Source organism: Crinia signifera, chromosome 7 (genome assembly GCF_055691185.1).
Source record: "Crinia signifera chromosome 7, ASM5569118v1, whole genome shotgun sequence".
NCBI lineage: Eukaryota > Metazoa > Chordata > Amphibia > Anura > Myobatrachidae > Crinia > Crinia signifera.
The window spans coordinates 137759617-137780726 of record NC_139223.1 but is presented as its reverse complement, the minus strand read 5'-3'; the positions used below and the strand labels follow the sequence as shown (position 1 = coordinate 137780726).

General features: G+C 42.2%; 1 protein-coding gene across 4 annotated transcripts in view; it reads right to left on the bottom strand.

Moving 5' to 3' along the window:
* Positions 1-21110, bottom strand: part of LRP1B (LDL receptor related protein 1B) — a 1445580-nt gene that overhangs the window by 489353 nt on the left and 935117 nt on the right. For all 4 annotated transcript variants that reach the window (XM_083153866.1, XM_083153869.1, XM_083153867.1 and 1 more), the window contains exon 32: positions 17071-17220. In XM_083153866.1, coding sequence (XP_083009992.1) covers positions 17071-17220 — 150 coding nt within the window. The remainder of the gene's footprint in view (positions 1-17070; positions 17221-21110) is intronic.

Here is a 21110-nt window from a genome sequence, read left to right as displayed (position 1 = left end):
AGAATCTGAGCAAGGACTGACCTCCCAGGATGGGACAATTTCCTATTAAAAAACAGAATATTCCAACCCACATTTATTTGATTATTTGATCATAAGATATAAAGCACATTAGGGAAATTAGAGCTTTTGACTTTTAAAATATTAAAATAAAGGCACCATTTGACATGAATATACTGCAAGTTGAAAGCAATGTACTCCTGAGCTGAATAACTGGAGAGTTAATACTGAAATTCTTTTATTCCTCTACAACATATTATCATGTCAGGAAGGACGGCCTTCTCTAATCCCGGAGAGTGATTGACAGTTTTGCAGATTTACGTTGCATCAATGCACTGTGATGGTTGGTAAATTCATGGAAAGGGGAAGGCACTGTCCTAAAGATGTCTATAATAAAGGAAAAAATGTTGTGGCCAAAGCCATTGTAAGAAACATTTATCTATAGATGTAGTTTGAGACATAAGAAGAAGGCACTGTGCCCTGTGATGGCTCTGCCACCTACACATGTGATGTCAATATGACACACCTAGAAGAAGAGGGTGCCAGTATAGCCTCTGGTTCTGGTTAGTAGAGCCCGGCCCCTGCCAGCAGCATCTGAAGGACACAGCTGGTGGCTCTGCAGAGAGCTTGTGGCTGCAGGTTGCCTTCCTATGCACCCTAAAACCCCATATTTAGGTACCATGGGGCATCGATAGTGGCACAGCCATGGCTCTGTGAAGTGTTGCTGCTTGTGCATCCGCAGAAGCAGCCCTGTTTGGAGAACTACAATCCCCAGAATGTCACCTTTACTATACTTGGCAAAGATATAAGGTTTTGCATTTTATACACAGACTAATGTTTGCAGCTTTGCGTGGTTGTCTGTTACTGATCATTGGAACTAACATGTAAAGCCACAGTTTTTTCCTATACGGCTTCTCTCCCTGATGTCACATCGAGATAATAAATATCTCCGTTTATTGCTAGGTCACTAAGCTATATAATAGTGAAAACATGATCCAAATTCACCAAGTAGTTTTTGCGTTATGCCAGAATAAATAGACATCCTCTCCATAGCTCATAAACAGTCCCGAGAAGTAGAGGTCTCAACAGAAAATTCTGCATATTCATCACAGAAGTGAACAACCAAAATGTGCTACAACTAGTCATGGTGAGCATATGTACCATGCATTCCTATAGAATCCGGTGGGTATGCACGTGCATGCAAATAGTTTAACAGCTGTTAACATGTGCACATATCGGTACTGAGATGCGCAGGTTTGGATTTACTCAGATCTCAAAGCGGGATCATATTGGCTACACAGCTGTCGCATATTTTGAAGTCAAACTATGTGAAAGTCAATAGTCAATAAGATCCCTCTTTGAGATCCAAGTAAATCTGGGTAAATCTGTACATGTATATCTCTAATCTGTACTCGTATATAGATGAATGTATAGTATCCTAAGAGTAATAGTACTGTAATTATATCAATTGTATCTGACTTGCAGAAAGAGAGGAGTTGTGTTGTTTAACAATACTAAAAACAGGAACAACTATTTACAGGGGTAAGTCTTTAAAAATTTGGGACATTGCAAAGACATGGTCATACTGAATAATTAATTTTACCTCTACAACTGAACATCATAAATACAAATAAATATATATATATATATATATATATATATATATATATATATATATATATATATATATATACAATCCAAGTTGCTCCAGCAGGAGCTATGGCCGGTACTCAGAGAGACTTGCAGAAAATAATTAGAGTCAACACTAGAAGTGTGGTCAACGTTTCTGAGGCCCTTTATTGCCTCTTTCGTCAGGACATAAAGATACAAACAGATTAAAGACATTTATATAGCTTACCCAAACGACCCAAGAAGCTCTCCTGCACGCTGCGTCCACTCGGAGGTCGCGATGACGTCACTGTAGTGCGCATAGCGCCGGCGCCTCGTCAGACACCCCTGGGGGCGTGTCAGGAGAGAGATGTAAACATTCACCATAGAAACTGAAAAAAACGGAGTGAAAGATCAGTATGCATAAGAGTACTCTGCAGGATATCAATGTATAAATCATAACATAATGGCAGTCGCAGAAGGGGGAAAAAAACAGAAAGGGACATAATACGAAATAACGCTATAATGCATAAATAATCACAAAACAATGTGGGTTCTGCTGGAAACAAAGTAAAGGATTAAGACAGGATTTTACTACAGAAAACAATGCAGACTTTGCTTCTCATTCATGCCCAATGGGGATACAGTCTGTAGCCTGTCTATCCAGCGTGCCTCACACTGTAACAGTTTTTTTCCGCGGTCGCCACCGCGAATAGATGGTGGTACCCAGTCAATCATTTTATAGCGTAAAGATGCAATGGAGTGGTTTAATTGGATGCAGTGCCTTGCAACGGGTTGTTCGCTCATTTTTCCCTCAAGTGCCTTGCGAATATTGGAGCGGTGTAGAGCTATGCGCTCCTTAAACATTCTTATGGTTTTACCCACATAGAGTAAACCACACGGGCATTTAATATAATACACAACGTGTGTACTGGTACAAGTGAGGGGAACTTTTATGTGATATTTTTTACCGGATCTGGGGTGTGTAAATACATCTCCAGATTCTAAGGCATTACAAGTGGTGCATCCCAAACATTTAAAGTTGCCAGGTTTCCTACTGAGGAAATGTGGGGCAGGGGTATCCTTAAATGATGTGATGTCATTATGAACCACCCATTGTTTGATGTTTTTCCCTCTTCTGTATCCGGGCATAATGGTCTTGTTCTTGAACATGGTGAGGGTTGAGTCAGTTGCTACCACTGGCCAGACGGATTTGGCCTTTTGGATCATCCCATCTGAGCCTGTGGAGAAGTCAATCGGGAATATTACCCTCTCCCCCAATTTATCCTTAGGTCGAGAATGAAGAGTCTCTTCCCTTGGGATGGCTAGTACTTTGCTTCTAGCTTCAACTAAGGATGCCCAACCATATCCTCTCTGGAGAAATTTATTCATAAGAAGATCCATTTCTTTAAGTGCATCCGCTTCATTGGTACATATACGCCATATTCTTAAAAGTTGCGAAAAGGGTAACCCTCTTTTCAGTGCCGGGGGATGGTGGCTTTGGGCCTGCAAGAGGGTATTCCTTTCCACTTCTTTATGGAATAGGGACGTAGTAATTTTATTTTGAACCAACCCAATAGATACATCAAGGAAGTGTATTTTTTCACTGCTGCATTCATATGTGAATTTGGTATCCACATCCCGCATGTTTATACTTGCCAGAAAGAGTTGCAGAGTCTCCATCGTTCCAGACCAGAATACACAGATGTCATCGATGTATCGACCGTAATATATAATGTTCTCAGCAATCTGGGGATCTGAAAAGAAGATCTTCTGTTCTACACCATGCATGTACGCATTGGCGTAGCTTGGTGCCACGCAAGATCCCATCGCACACCCACGTTTCTGATTATAAATTGCACCATCAAATAGAAAGTAATTGCGGGTGAGGGTTAATTGTAAAAGCTGGAGAAATAAATCAACATCTGGACCTTTGTAGGCTGGACTTGTGGAGAGCAAGGCACGAGTGGCCAGTAGGCCTCTTTCATGGGGGATCGTGGTATATAGGCTGACCACATCAATTGTGGCCAGCGCTTGAATTTTCACATCAGGTGGTAGGGACTGTATCTTCAGTAGCAGGGTGGTAGTGTCCTTGAGATGGGTTGGCAGGTTTTGAATCACTGGCTGTAGGTAATAATCTAGGAACTGTGAGATGACATAGTACAGGGAATCAATGGCAGCTATGATGGGTCTTCCGGGTGGCTTGATTGGGTTTTTATGCAACTTCGGAATGGTGTAAAACACCGGTATTTTGGGAAATTGCAGGATGAGGAAATCACAGCATTTTTTAGACAGTAGACCTTTTTGTACTGCTGACAGTAGGATGGTGTCCAATTCAAGTTTGTAATCACAAGTTGGATCCTTGCCCAGTTTTTCGTATACTGCGGTATCTTTAAGCTGATTGTAGATTTCTTCCCTGTAATCCTGTGTGTTCTGAAGCACTATCCCCCCACCTTTGTCGGCGGGGCGAATAATGATATCTTTATAGCCACTTAGATTGGTCAGCGCTTTTTTCTGATCTAGTGACAGGTTGGAGGGTTTTGGGGACTCCTCCACTGCTGTATTAATGTGATTCTCCATTTCCCGAGAGAAGTACCTAATAGCCATATTGGTGGATGCTGGATCAAACTGGGAACGATATCGTATAGGATTTTCCTCCAGAAGCAAAGTACTAGCCATCCCAAGGGAAGAGACTCTTCATTCTCGACCTAAGGATAAATTGGGGGAGAGGGTAATATTCCCGATTGACTTCTCCACAGGCTCAGATGGGATGATCCAAAAGGCCAAATCCGTCTGGCCAGTGGTAGCAACTGACTCAACCCTCACCATGTTCAAGAACAAGACCATTATGCCCGGATACAGAAGAGGGAAAAACATCAAACAATGGGTGGTTCATAATGACATCACATCATTTAAGGATACCCCTGCCCCACATTTCCTCAGTAGGAAACCTGGCAACTTTAAATGTTTGGGATGCACCACTTGTAATGCCTTAGAATCTGGAGATGTATTTACACACCCCAGATCCGGTAAAAAATATCACATAAAAGTTCCCCTCACTTGTACCAGTACACACGTTGTGTATTATATTAAATGCCCGTGTGGTTTACTCTATGTGGGTAAAACCATAAGAATGTTTAAGGAGCGCATAGCTCTACACCGCTCCAATATTCGCAAGGCACTTGAGGGAAAAATGAGCGAACAACCCGTTGCAAGGCACTGCATCCAATTAAACCACTCCATTGCATCTTTACGCTATAAAATGATTGACTGGGTACCACCATCTATTCGCGGTGGCGACCGCGGAAAAAAACTGTTACAGTGTGAGGCACGCTGGATAGACAGGCTACAGACTGTATCCCCATTGGGCATGAATGAGAAGCAAAGTCTGCATTGTTTTCTGTAGTAAAATCCTGTCTTAATCCTTTACTTTGTTTCCAGCAGAACCCACATTGTTTTGTGATTATTTATGCATTATAGCGTTATTTCGTATTATGTCCCTTTCTGTTTTTTTCCCCCTTCTGCGACTGCCATTATGTTATGATTTATACATTGATATCCTGCAGAGTACTCTTATGCATACTGATCTTTCACTCCGTTTTTTTCAGTTTCTATGGTGAATGTTTACATCTCTCTCCTGACATGCCCCCAGGGGTGTCTGACGAGGCGCCGGCGCTATGCGCACTACAGTGACGTCATCGCGACCTCCGAGTGGACGCAGCGTGCAGGAGAGCTTCTTGGGTCGTTTGGGTAAGCTATATAAATGTCTTTAATCTGTTTGTATCTTTATGTCCTGACGAAAGAGGCAATAAAGGGCCTCAGAAACGTTGACCACACTTCTAGTGTTGACTCTAATTATTTTCTGCAAGTCTCTCTGAGTACCGGCCATAGCTCCTGCTGGAGCAACTTGGATTGTATTTATCACTGGGCAAGGCTACCGGGAGCATTTGAGAACTGTCAGTGTGAGTGCCGGACATCTGCTACTATTTACATTGATTTCAGTCAAGGCACCGCACCTCCCTTTAACTTATACCAGCTTGCATTGAACTGGCCGTCAGCAAGTCCTGCCTGGATGACAGGACTGCGCACACATTCACTTTGCACGTATCCCCCACAGGGACTGGGTGATTTAACCTCTTAGGTGACAAGGCTATTCACGCTATGGATCCCTCTGCACCAGAGTCGACACAGGAACCATCTGGGTTTAGCAACATCTCCTTGCGACGAGGTGAAACCTACACGATCTCAGATACAGACGCTGAGACGATTCTATGTAAAGAAAACCTCACAGCAACTGCAGGTGTTGAATTGCCTGAGCATCTGTACAGCCAATTATTAAAAATGAGAAAACGGGAAATAGATTTCCATCTTCATGCAGTAACCCTGTCTGACTATTTCCGCAGCAAAATGATCCCTCGTGGATTCCGGGTGAAAAACATCCCAACCATAGGACGCTACAACCCAGACTTCTGCCGAAAGTGGGCAGGAGTCCTGAATAAATGCTCCTTTGATTTATTACTTTTGGTTGTGGAGGAATCCAAACGGGAGAAAACCCTGGTAGCTGAAAAAATTAACCAATTTGAGGCCGTCCACCTTTCTACTTTGTCGACAGATACCAGTGTCAACTGGCTCGATAAATTATCACAACAAGTTGAACAATATAAAAATGAACTGGTTAAGTTCAAACAGACAAAAATGGAGACGGTAACCAGGGACTACGCGGAGCAGAAAGTGTACAGCTGGGTGAATAATAGAAATGTACAGCTGGCGAGACAACAACGGGCCCGAAAATACAGAAGGGTCAGATTTGATACGGAATCCTCAAGTGGAGCGGCTTCTACTGCCAGTGATGGGGATACTAGGATGGATCAACGCCCAAGTACCTCTAAAAAGCCCCCTCTCGGGGTGGCCACCAGAGCCCGAAAAGTCGGCACCAAAGAAAGCACACCAGACGTGGAGGTCAAGGGCAAAGGCAAAGGAAGAAAATAACTTCCAAGCCTAACCTGGTATTTAATTTGTCAGACAGACAATTAACCACATCAGAGACTGAGGTCTTAAATAAAGGACTGTCATATATTCCTACCCACACCTGTAACCCATTTGACCATAAAGTCGACACATACAAATTCTGTCGACAACTTCGTATCAAGGAACACTTTGGTGAGTCCAAAATCCCCCTGGAGGAAAATCCTATACGATATCGTTCCCAGTTTGATCCAGCATCCACCAATATGGCTATTAGGTACTTCTCTCGGGAAATGGAGAATCACATTAATACAGCAGTGGAGGAGTCCCCAAAACCCTCCAACCTGTCACTAGATCAGAAAAAAGCGCTGACCAATCTAAGTGGCTATAAATATATCATTATTCGCCCCGCCGACAAAGGTGGGGGGATAGTGCTTCAGAACACACAGGATTACAGGGAAGAAATCTACAATCAGCTTAAAGATACCGCAGTATACGAAAAACTGAGCAAGGATCCAACTTGTGATTACAAACTTGAATTGGACACCATCCTACTGTCAGCAGTACAAAAAGGTCTACTGTCTAAAAAATGCTGTGATTCCCTCATCCTGCAATTTCCCAAAATACCGGTGTTTTACACCATTCCGAAGTTGCATAAAAACCCAATCAAGCCACCCGGAAGACCCATCATAGCTGCCATTGATTCCCTGTACTATGTCATCTCACAGTTCCTAGATTATTACCTACAGCCAGTGATTCAAAACCTGCCAACCCATCTCAAGTACACTACCACCCTGCTACTGAAGATACAGTCCCTACCACCTGATGTGAAAATTCAAGCGCTGGCCACAATTGATGTGGTCAGCCTATATACCACGATCCCCCATGAAAGAGGCCTACTGGCCACTCGTGCCTTGCTCTCCACAAGTCCAGCCTACAAAGGTCCAGATGTTGATTTATTTCTCCAGCTTTTACAATTAACCCTCACCCGCAATTACTTTCTATTTGATGGTCCAATTTATAATCAGAAACGTGGGTGTGCGATGGGATCTTGCGTGGCACCAAGCTACGCCAATGCGTACATGCATGGTGTAGAACAGAAGATCTTCTTTTCAGATCCCCAGATTGCTGAGAACATTATATATTACGGTCGATACATCGATGACATCTGTGTATTCTGGTCTGGAACGATGGAGACTCTGCAACTCTTTCTGGCAAGTATAAACATGCGGGATGTGGATACCAAATTCACATATGAATGCAGCAGTGAAAAAATACACTTCCTTGATATATCTATTGGGTTGGTTCAAAATAAAATTACTACGTCCCTATTCCATAAAGAAGTGGAAAGGAATACCCTCTTGCAGGCCCAAAGCCACCATCCCCCGGCACTGAAAAGAGGGTTACCCTTTTCGCAACTTTTAAGAATATGGCGTATATGTACCAATGAAGCGGATGCACTTAAAGAAATGGATCTTCTTATGAATAAATTTCTCCAGAGAGGATATGGTTGGGCATCCTTAGTTGAAGCTAGAAGCAAAGTACTAGCCATCCCAAGGGAAGAGACTCTTCATTCTCGACCTAAGGATAAATTGGGGGAGAGGGTAATATTCCCGATTGACTTCTCCACAGGCTCAGATGGGATGATCCAAAAGGCCAAATCCGTCTGGCCAGTGGTAGCAACTGACTCAACCCTCACCATGTTTAAGAACAAGACCATTATGCCCGGATACAGAAGAGGGAAAAACATCAAACAATGGGTGGTTCATAATGACATCACATCATTTAAGGATACCCCTGCCCCACATTTCCTCAGTAGGAAACCTGGCAACTTTAAATGTTTGGGATGCACCACTTGTAATGCCTTAGAATCTGGAGATGTATTTACACACCCCAGATCCGGTAAAAAATATCACATAAAAGTTCCCCTCACTTGTACCAGTACACACGTTGTGTATTATATTAAATGCCCGTGTGGTTTACTCTATGTGGGTAAAACCATAAGAATGTTTAAGGAGCGCATAGCTCTACACCGCTCCAATATTCGCAAGGCACTTGAGGGAAAAATGAGCGAACAACCCGTTGCAAGGCACTGCATCCAATTAAACCACTCCATTGCATCTTTACGCTATAAAATGATTGACTGGGTACCACCATCTATTCGCGGTGGCGACCGCGGAAAAAAATTGTTACAGTGTGAGGCACGCTGGATAGACAGGCTACAGACTGTATCCCCATTGGGCATGAATGAGAAGCAAAGTCTGCATTGTTTTCTGTAGTAAAATCCTGTCTTAATCCTTTACTTTGTTTCCAGCAGAACCCACATTGTTTTGTGATTATTTATGCATTATAGCGTTATTTCGTATTATGTCCCTTTCTGTTTTTTTCCCCCTTCTGCGACTGCCATTATGTTATGATTTATACATTGATATCCTGCAGAGTACTCTTATGCATACTGATCTTTCACTCCGTTTTTTTCAGTTTCTATGGTGAATGTTTACATCTCTCTCCTGACACGCCCCCAGGGGTGTCTGACGAGGCGCCGGCGCTATGCGCACTACAGTGACGTCATCGCGACCTCCGAGTGGACGCAGCGTGCAGGAGAGCTTCTTGGGTCGTTTGGGTAAGCTATATAAATGTCTTTAATCTGTTTGTATCTTTATGTCCTGACGAAAGAGGCAATAAAGGGCCTCAGAAACGTTGACCACACTTCTAGTGTTGACTCTAATTATTTTCTGCAAGTCTCTCTGAGTACCGGCCATAGCTCCTGCTGGAGCAACTTGGATTGTATTTATCACTGGGCAAGGCTACCGGGAGCATTTGAGAACTGTCAGTGTGAGTGCCGGACATCTGCTACTATTTATATATATATATATATATATATATATATATATTATGAAATATACTGTAGTGGTCCTTTAAGAAGATTGAGTAAGAAACAGCTCTATCATTGGCAGATCATATTATATAGTTATTCCATCTACGTGTTTGCAAATCCCAGAGGCTTCATGCTTATTTCTTTTCGCACTTTCTCTAAAGCTCTGGAAAACCTTTTATCTTCTTAAAAAAAAATAGGAGGTACTGAGAGCCACAAGTGAAACCATGAACAAATGCTTGTAATGATTCCCATCATTAAGAAACTCCAGCTGCTCCCGGAAGGAAACACGTAGCCCTTATTCTGTTAACATTGATTGAAGGAAAGATCCATGCATACAAATGTCAATGAAGAGCCAATGTTTAAAAAACGGCACAGTTGAACAACTCTTAGAACTACAAAGTGAACTATTTACATCCCACTCTCAGAAATATTCTATATAGTTCAGCTTTGTTTGATTTTGACTGTACACAGTGGTTGGGTTTTGCTTACTATATCATGTGTTTCGGAAATAAATGTTAGCTATAGGGCCTATACATGAAAACATATAATAAATGACAATGTGCCTGCTCAGTGTCATCTATATAAAAATGACCGTAACAAGTGAAAGTATACACACACCAACTTTTGAAGCACTCACACATAACTGGACATACCGTAACTAAAAGGTGAAAAGCGTATTTATATTCTTTTGATGGTATATTGGTATTATTTAAAATTAAAAATGGCTCTGCCCTAAAATTAAACTCTTTTAGAATACTGGTCATCACTTTATCTGCTCTCTGATACCCCTTTCACAACGCAACTGATTACCGGGTACAAGCCGGTTTGACCCAGTAATTAGTGCAATGTGAAAGGGGTTACCGTGTCCCGTAAATGGGTAGCAACACAGAGTTCTGACCGGTTTGTTGCGGTGTGGTTTGGCGGTGTGAATGGGTTAAATGGGTCATGTGATCCGTTTCCCATTCACACTATGGAGGAGGCAGCGCTTGGAGCAGCACCAGTTCTAAGCGATGCCTCCTCCCTGATGACGCGGCAAGTCCCCAGCGTGCCCCCGCCGCCCTGGATGACATTAGCGAACCTGCAATAATGCCAGTTTGCTGTGGGGAGGTTCACGCCGGGACTGAACCTTTTCAAAGTCCTGGTGTGAACCTGCATTTTGCAATGTGAAAGCAGTATTAAAGGCATCACGCTACAACCCTGCTTATAATACTCCCTCCTTCCTCGGTCCATCACTAATTGTGACAAAACACGTTAGCTCTAATTAGACATACAGTATACAAAATGCAGCTAATTGCTTCATTGCAGCTTTTTGAAAGAAGGAAGGTCTTCCTCCCTCCTCTACTCTACCTTCTTAGATTGGCAAACTTACCATCTAAAATACAGAACTAGCTACATACTTGAATCTTTGCACAAATTCAGGGGAATTTGGTCTACCTGGATTTCCTACCATGAATACTGTCCACGTAATCTTAGCACCTACTCTTTGCCAATCTCGCCAACAGTTTTCCTTCTTTCTTTCCCATAATAACCTTTCCCCCCTCTTTTTCCTTTCTCTAACTAACTTGCTATCAATTTTGACAAGCAAGTTCTATTGTTAGTCTATATAGTCAAAATCTATAGCCCAAATCACACCATGTGTACACAGCTTAAGAATAAATACCTGGACATCATGGACAGCATTTTATATATTATAAAAGTATGGTAGTGAAAAAAAGGATAGCCATATAATCAATAAACACTCATCTTATGGTAAGGAAATGAAAAACAGTTTGCCCTTTCAACTCCTATAAATTAGCTTTCCATCTTGCATATACACTTATTAGGCCTGCCAGCCGATTGAATAGTGCCATGGACCCAGGTAAGGTGAAATCAGTCTACTCAGTGTATTGAAGGGGATTGAGTATTTAGTATAGTGCTACAAGATGGCCACTGAACGATCAACCCATAAAATATGTAAGAAACAACGGTACTTGTGTATTTGCAGGGCGCCCACTAAGCTATTTGCTTAGTGGGCTATTCTGCATAGTGAAATCGCATCATATCCCATGGCTTTCTGCACTCGCCACGCTTTTGGCTCAGTGGCTTGCTGCGCTCGCCATACTTTATAAAATCAACTCCACGCCGACGTGGATAGTGGGGGTACTAAAAGGTCGGAAGGAACCGCGCCTGCACGCCACTCTTCGGGCTAACGTGGATAGTGGGGGTGTGCATGGGTGCTTTTAAAATTAAGTACCATCACATCTCATCGCATGAGTGCTTATACAATGAAAAATTGCATTGCATCGCACCGCACCGCAAATGGCATGTGATGCGATGCGATCCACGGGCAGGGGTGCACTAAAAATTAACTAAGGAAACTCGCATCGCATCGCACAGCAAAATTGCATGTGATGCGATGCGATTTTCCTACGGTGCCGTACGTATGTAAATTGGGCGTCCTGCAAATACACAAGTATTGAAACAACAAAGGAAAAAGGAGAGAAGAAATATCTATTTGGCTTCATAATAACAGTAATTAAACCCCTAATGTCCTGCCTATAATACAACCTATCCAGGGCTGCCAATAGGGGGTGCTGTGGGTCATCATTTTTACCACCGCAACCCCATGACTGCCTCCACTGTTTTGCACATAGCAGGTCCTGGAGCGCAGGCTTATTCAACCCAGGACACCGATGGACAATTAAAATGCTGCACCAGTTTTTGAGCCAATCAGAGCTTGCGTACCGACAGTCAATCAGAACGGCTGCCGATATGCAAGCTCTAATTGACCAGCCGGTGCTGTATTTTAATTGGCCGGCGGCATCCTGAGTTGGAGATTCCAGCGCTTCTGGACCTCTGGACTGTAGCTCAGTGGAAGAGGAGATTGGTGAGGAACGGGGCCCGGACTGCAAATGAGTCCCGGGCCCAAAAATTCCTGATGGCAGCCCTGAACCTATCTACTCCAGACTAAGGGCCTTATTTTAGTTCACTCTTTCTGACAAAATCCTTCTTAGATGGGCAAAACCATGTGCACTGCAGGTGGGGCAGATGTAACTTGTGCAGATATAATTAGATTTGGGTGGGGTTTTACTTCAAAGTGAGATCTATATTGCAGTGTAAAAATAAAGCAGCCAGTATTTTCCCTTCACAGAAACAAAATAACTCACCCAAATCTAATTCTCTCTGCACATTTTACATCTGCCCCCCTACAGTGCACATGGGCCCTTATTCTGATCGGTGCGGATATTCCCGCATTCTTACGGAGCGGTCCGCACGCCACGGTGTTCTGCCGCGTGCGGCCATCGTCCGTAGAAATGCCCACGGGTCCTCCGCATTCGGACGGACTCACTCTTTAAGAACAGGGCGTGTTTACGGACGACATACAAACCATGCGTGTGCGGGAGAAACACTCCGATTCTGCACGGTATTACAGAGTATTACAGAGTATGCTCGGGAATACCGCATCCGAACGGGAGCCAAGCGGTGCTACCGCCCGTAAGCGGAGTATTTACGCCAAACAACCCACTATTATGTATCTTCTGCAATACATCACATGACCCACTTATTCAATTACCTATCCTCATAAAAAACTGCTTATTTGGAATTGGAATCAATTAGATGCCAATATATCCTTACAAGCATGCCTAACACATGCATTGCACACATTAACCCTTACAGCAATTGAAGTGCAATGGTTTCAATTAAAGCACTGACAAGCGTCCTATTAGTGATTAATGAGTAAAGGAGTCGATTTTATTGGGTTCAGGTGTTAATGCTTGTAGTCATTAGGCGGTCCGTTCGCCTCCCGCAGGAACGAGTGGTGTCCGCAAAGCAATAGTGGCCTTTTGGACACCGCACATTTCTTCCCTTTTTGTTCGCGTGCATTCGGAGTGCTATCCGAATGTACGCCCCCCAACATAAGTGTACTCCCCCGTGTCCGCCCATGTTTCCGCCCCGTTTTGCCCACTTTGAAACTACGCCCATGTGTCATTCCGCATGACGCCCATAATACGCCCATATTTCCCGAATGATTGCGGTGACCAGTTTTGTACGGGATTTGGCCGAACAGGTACGGAGTCAAGGCGTGGCACATGCGCGTAGCGTTCTCCACGCATGCGCAGACGCCGTAAAGACGCGATCCGAAAGTATGCGGAAAAGTACGCATCAATCAGAATAAGGGCCATGGTTTTGTCCATCTAAGAAGGATTTTGTCAGAAAGAGTGAACCAAAATAAGGTCCTAAGTGTTTAAACTTCATTCAGCTTATTAAAATAAGTTAATTTGTGATGATGTTCAAACTGCTTATTTTCTGTTATCATTTGAAAATTTCTAATCACAGAATAATTCAGTAAGGGGACAGAAACAAATATTTTTGTAATGGATTCTATTTCATAAGAAATATGTGACCACATTCAAGACCTTTTAATTAAAATGTTTTCAAATAAAATGTAGATTGATTTTGCAGTATGTTAAATTGAACTACATCTAGGGATGAGCATTGTTGTTCAATATAACCTAAATTTTGCTGTGAAACAATCCAGTTGGTAAGTTCCGATTGTAATGGAGTACTTCTTATTTTTGTTAGATCATTTACTCTTGGAGTATAGCCATGTAGGGACACTAGTCTCTCAAATTCAGAAATATTAGATTTTTCATCCATTTCTTTTTAAACAGAGATGTGATGGTGAAGCCAGGACTAGATAAAGAAAGAATTGGTTTGAAGAATATCATTTTATGCCAACTATCTGCCACATGCTTCAACTTCAGCCAAACAAGTAATAATACCTGCACCAATCGGGCCATTCCTAATGTGACTGAAATGTAATAGTGCCAGCTGATCTAAGCATAAAAATGATGCAGTAAGTGCGGATTTGACAATATTCTACATAACTGCAAATCCTGTTAAGTGGGTTCTCCTGTGGAGTCCAAATGTTATCAGCAGTCTTCAAACAGCACAAAGGAATTTTTAGAACCACTTTTTTCTAAATATCCTTAAAGCACTAATGAAACAAAACAATAAAAACTACACTGAAGTGAAACATTGCAACTATTTGCTAGTGGTAATTAGGAATTTGTCATTGAACTTGAAGTGGCTTCACCCTCTCTCCACACTGCCTACAGGAAAATTACAATCATAAGTGAATCTAATAAAACCAGTAAACATTTATTTTTTGCAAGCTGCTGGTTTTCTATTTCAGCAGACCACATAGAGCTACCAAAGATGAAGAAGATCCAAACTCAGCCCTCGGGGCACAACAGGCAAGCTGTCTTGGAGATAATTAGAGCCAGGATTACCGGTTAATTATTATTAATTAGAGAAATTATTGGTAGCCCTTGAGAACTGAGTTTTGGGCACCCATCTGTACATTATACATCCTTCTGTCAAGTGCCTGTATAGAACATTTTAATTCACAATTTAATCCAAAGTATAACAAATTAAATAAAAGGAATAGCACCTGCTTTGGTAAAACTAATCAAATATTGCCAGATAAATGGCAACCTCGGAAAATCTTGCTAGTTAACAAGGGCAGTTTACCTTACCATTTACCATCTCATACAAAAATAGAAAGACTTTACATATCATGCTAGCCTCATTATAACGACTAGGTGATTCATTGTGCCCTATGGGCACTCTTCACACCGTCATAAGGGGCTCCGCCATCTTAACCTGTGAACGTCTTGATTGCGTGAAATATGGGTTGTGCGGGAGGGGCAGTTGGGCAAATACCGCAGATGTGGGAGGGGTGAGTGTGGTGTTTTCACAGGTGGATGTGGGGGTGCTGCGGGTGGTAGATGTGGGGGTGCTGCAGGTGGTGGAGTGGCAGGTACGGTGGTGTGGCGGGTGGATGTGGTGGTGGCATGGGTGGGTGAGGGTCAGGTGCGAAGGTGCCAAGGGTGCGAGGGTGCAGTAAGGTGGGAGGTTGATCGGGAGTGGTGTGGTTGGTGGAGTTTCAGATGCGGGGGGGGGGCCTGTGTGTCTTGTGCGTTGGTGGTGTGTAGGGGTGCACCAGGTGAGTCAGAGTCAGTTGTGGGTATGCTGTGGGTGTGGGAATGTTGGTGGTGTGGTGGGGGAGGTTTGGGTGTGTGGGTGCTGTGGGTGTTGGGCAGATGCAGTGTTGGTTTGGCTGAGTGTGGGGGTAGTGGGGTTGTGGGGGTGCGGGGTGGTGTGGGTGGTGCATTACTATCACGGGTGGGAGAGTGGTAGGTGCAGGTTTTTTGCAGGTGGGGAAGGGTGTCCGGTGGTGCTGTGGGAGGGGTGGGGGTGCTGAGGGTGATGTAGTTACAGTTGCAGGGGTGATAGGTGATATAAGTGAGGGCAGGGGCTGGGTATGGGGTGCTCGCTATTGTTTATTCCCACAATATACATTACAGAAGGGAGTAATGAGCAACGCTGTCAGTGTGCAGTAATAATACCCCCATATACTTTGGCCACTCCCCCCCAGTGACAGGGGGCCCCGGCAGTGCCCGTCTGCTGCTGAGACTGGGCAGCCGTGATGGTCCCAATGTTCTACTGAGACACACATGCCACTGCTGTCATCATGGTGGCGGGGCGGGTGACAGAGGGCCACAGCTTCGCTACACAGGGCTGGAAGGCATGATGGCGTTGTGGCTGAGAGCGGTGGCTTTGCTGCTATGTGGGGCGGGCCAGGCTGGTGAGGGTGAGTATGGTCACCAGAAAAACAAGATATGCAGCGCTATGCAATAATAAACCTTTACACTGTTGGATTGACTTCACAAATTGTATTAAGTTAAAATATCACAATTTAATAGGCCAAACAGCCACACATATTATTGCAATAAAATAATTATAAAAGGTGCAATAATGCAAATGTGCAGATAGCGGATCTGGCTCTGTTATTACTGTCCGTTCCTAAATTGCTTAGAAGAATAATTTGGACCACCTCTGTATGACAGAGTGATTATAGTTACTGTACTGTCACCTCCAGCAACTGGTCGCTGGTTCTTCAATAATAATAATAATAATAATAAATCATTGCAAAGATGTGTTCCACAGCGTTTCACGTGCTGGCCAGAATTACTACACTGAGGAAACCAAACAAGTCCCAGACAGGCTCTATATAGATGAAGGTTGTGTCCTGCCATACATGTAGATCTGTTCTAAAAGTCTAATGGATGTGACCTGTAAACTCTAGGCCATTCAGCTTAGCCATACATTGGTAAAGGTTTTATGCCACATTTTGCATATCCTTTTTTCCTACTGTAATGTTTAATGCATTGCAGTTGGTTGCCATGACAACTGACAGAGATGTGGATGACGCATGGATACTAAATGTATTTTTTTATATTTGGAAATATGTTTATGTTTAAGTTGGATAATAAAATGACTAATTGAAATTGTAATTTCCTATCTATATACAATTTTCTATAGAGATCACCCTAAGTAAAAAACGAAAAAAAAAAAAAAACACATCTGTTATGCAACCCATTAATACCATGAGACAACTTAGGTATATAATATAGTACTGTCAACAAACTGTATGCATCCTTTAACCTTGATATCATTTCTATTTATTTGTTCTACTTCCAAAGAAATGATGTAAAATACCTTTAGTGCATAACAAGCCCTATTTAATCATGAGTCAATCAATAGGGATACACCGCAAGTTGTATCATTTCACTTACCCACTATAGTTAGTGCTGTAGATTTTGTTAATTCCTCCTTCATTGAGTCTATTATTTCTAAATGACTCCCATCCAGACTACATCTATTTATTGTTCCATTCCCAGAGCTGATCCAGTATAACTTGTTTTCTCCATAGTCTATTGATAAACCTGTAAATACATGACAAAGATTGAACATTAAAAAGAATTGCATTGAGCATAATTAGACAACTTATTAATTGACTTTGTAATTTTACATAAACCCTAATGTAACAAACAGATTGACCAAACAGCAGTATAATTAGTTGCTAATGATTAATAGGAATTATTAGTTGCTTAATTTAAATCAGCACACTTTATCAAGATTTATAAATGATTACGTTTTAAACAGTAACCAATTTTTCAAAATTGTTCATCTAAGGACAGATGTTAATATTCACAAAAATACTGTATATGATTTAATTTAATTTAAAACACAGTTCAATTGTAAATGGTTCAAGTTGTGTCGGTTTAATATACTTTCCAATCGGTCTAGTAAATGACTACATAAATACTTATTATCAGTGGTGAAGTTTACCTATAGGCTGCAGAACTGCAATTTATCACTGAGGAAGTGAGTGAGCCAGTGGCAGTCTGTGACCACACTGCATGCAATGTTAATGGCACTGCCAATCACCAGACTGCCAGTCTGGGTTGCTACAAGCAGAGAGCTATAGGATGCCATTCACTGCCTGATCATCAGCCCCAGCAGGCTTCTGTGGACGGACTGCAGCTGATGCAGTCCACAGAAGCTTGGGGTTTGCACATGTGCTGTCAAGCTACTGCTTGACTGCCCATTTGCTGGTCCTGGAACCTGTCAGCTCCATTCTGCAGATGTTGACACCTTGTTGTGGCAGTGGCTATGCTCTTGAGTAACACTCAGCCAGCATGGTCATCAGTAGCCCCCATTTTTCAAAGGAAGGAGCCTTCACTGCTTATTATTTATACACAAACAGGAATTTACTTTGAGTGGAGAAGTAATGGCGTATTCCATAAAAAAATACTACCTATTCATTTCAGTGGGGATAATAGGATAATGGGTTAAGCCTTAACAAGAGATAAATGCAAGGGTGATTAAGGGCCAGATGTACTAAGCTTTAAAAGTGATAAAATGGAGAGTGATAAACCACCAACCAATCAATTCTTACCTGTCATTTTTCAAACACAGCCTGTGACATGGAGCTGATTGGCTGTTGGTTTATCACTCTCCATTTTATCACTTTTCAACTTTAGTACATCTGGCCCAAAGAGAGATAAACGTCCAGCCAATCACCTGCTCAATGCAGGCTGTGTTTGAAAAAGTCAGTAAGGAGCTGATTGGCTGGACGTTTACAGTATCTCTCTTTATCACCCTTGCATTTTTCTCTTGTTAAGGCTTAATACATCTGCCCCCATGTTAGAAAAAAAGAATGAACTTTGCCACTGAAAAATTGACATCAGAAATGTGAAATTAAACAGTACATTTGAACCGAAAACATTTGATTCTCTTTTTGTGAAAGTTATTTAAAAAAAAAAAAAAATAGTCTCTATTCCAGGAACTAACAATCTACAGTAAGTAGGAAAACATTTTAAATGCGAAGAAGAAAAGCGGACCTTGAAACATGAAGTTGTCCTAACAATAGTTAAATGACACCACATGCCCCTGTGCTGCAAACATAGCTGATGGTTTTAAATGCCTGACCTGTGCTAATGGTAATGGTAACCAATTTATTATCAGGCTACAATTGGCAGTATAAGAAACATATAAACAATCCTAATTAATTGGCCATCCTACATTCTCCCTGGTGCTATAAAGGTGTATGTAGTTCTGTATACTCTAGTCTTGTTTTTAACTTTTCTTAGATACATTTTCAGAATTATTTAACTCCTAATTTGACACTGTGCAGCATTAAAGCATACATAATTTCTGTAATTAACGCTTCCCAAGATGTATTAAAAACAGCCTGGGCACATTTAATTGGCAAATAATGCACATTTATTATGAGGTAGAGCTTATTAGAGTTTTTCATCACTGTCTGGGTTTTGCTGTAAGGCTGATATTAAAACATGTGCGCAGAGTCTAGCCTGGTCCCCCCACACTTGGCAAAGTCATCATTGCTTCCGAGCGAACAATTCTCAGGATATTTCAGTACACATAGCTCATTAGCCAAAGCCAGTTTCCAGGTCAATTTCTTTACCACTGTAATTTCACATGTTCATAATATTTCTTGTAAAAGATTTGATTTATAAAAAAAAAAAGAAAAAAAAAAATATATATATATATATATATATATATATATATATATAATGTATATCTTACATAGTATGCTACACTAAGATTTCAGCCCCCTTCCAATGGTGGAGGGGTATTTGCACATGTGCAGACCCCATTTGCGAACACCTTCGGCGAGTATCACACTTACCGAGGCATTTGCATGGGTAGGGGAGGGGGGGCTCAGGGGCGGCTGGAGGGGAACGCCCTGCATTTTATGGGCACTACCATGAAAACACTGGCCATTCTCTGCTCAGGGTGGGCAACTGACGTCACATGATTTTGGCGCCCGCCCCGTCTTCGGTGGACTCCGACGTAAATAAAAGTCAGTTTAGACTGACTTTTATTTTCGAAGGGGAGAGAAATCATTTATGGTCTGTGACCATTGAATGATTTATCTCCCCTTTTGGCCACATGCGAGGGAATGTTTTCATGTACATCCCCTCACATGGTACTGGGGGGATTTGGCAGTAGGGAGAGTAGTGTTCGGCCGGGAGGCATTAAGCGTCTTGCTATGCAGCGTACAACTGATGCTTAGTGAGAAGTACTGAATCAGGCCAGAAGTTAGATTTCTGTTTCCACATAGAGCAACATTGGTCTTTAAAAGCTTTTTGATTTAATTGTAGGTGTACAGGTTGTTGCTATTTGTTTTTAAAATGCAAAAGAAACATTAAAGTCTTTTCTCAAAGGCATACGTATCGAGTGCACAGAACTAAATGCACATTTTACCCAAATGTTGTGTTGTAGTCATCTCTACCACCCGGATACATACACTTGTAATGATACTGGGGGTCATTCAGGTCTGGCTGGCTTTGCTATCACTGCTGCTTCCTTGCTTCCCATGGGCCACTCCCTGTTGCAGAGGCAAGGAGATCTCTGTCCTACACAATGGAGATACAGGCCATTTCAATGCCTGTTTCCAGTGCCACGCATGTGCACAACGGGTCCTGCGCATACATAAAATACTGTACATGGCTCTTAACTGCAATGTTACAGGCTGTGTTTGAAAAATGACAGATAAAAAGGAGCTTGTTGCCTGGTTCTCTATCTCTTTAAACATTGCCTCTACAAGGCTTAGCAAAACACAGACCCCACACATTAACACTTTCAGACAGCTTTGCATAGCTTGTATATTTTCACAGTAATTTGTGAACGCTTTGTTTGAAATATTGTTTCAAAATGTAATGGAAACTTGGATGAAGGTACAGCAATGTCGGTTTACTCTTGTGAGAATGCATACACAGAAGGGTTCACTGTTATGTTTCTGAACATGTGTACGCATGGCTGCTTCGAAGGTCAAGTCCCTGGAAGCACTTTTCGGTGCAGTAAGGAAATATGTTTCTGTAGTAGACAGACATGCGGGGCCTCCTGATAGTACGGCGCCCAGGTACAATGGTACTCAATGCTCAGAGGAGCAGCGCTGGGGTTTCAATCATACATTTGTGTACAATTAACCATCAGTTTGTTCTACAATTCTGCACTACTTTCTGTAATATCCTATTACCATAAACATGTCTATAGTTGTAATGTTGGCCTGTAATGTAACCCTGATGGACAAAACATTGCTAGCCTTTAATGAATTCATTTTAAGTTAAGCTTTGTTCTTTTGTTTATAGCAAAGAGTAGATGGATTATGGCACACAGGAGAGCAATAGGGCTCATACAGTATAGCAGTAAGTGCCAGTTAGCCAATCAGACAGCATATACAGTATTCAGACTTCAACTACTGTAGATTAAATGCCATTGTCAGGGAGGATAAAGGAAATGTATA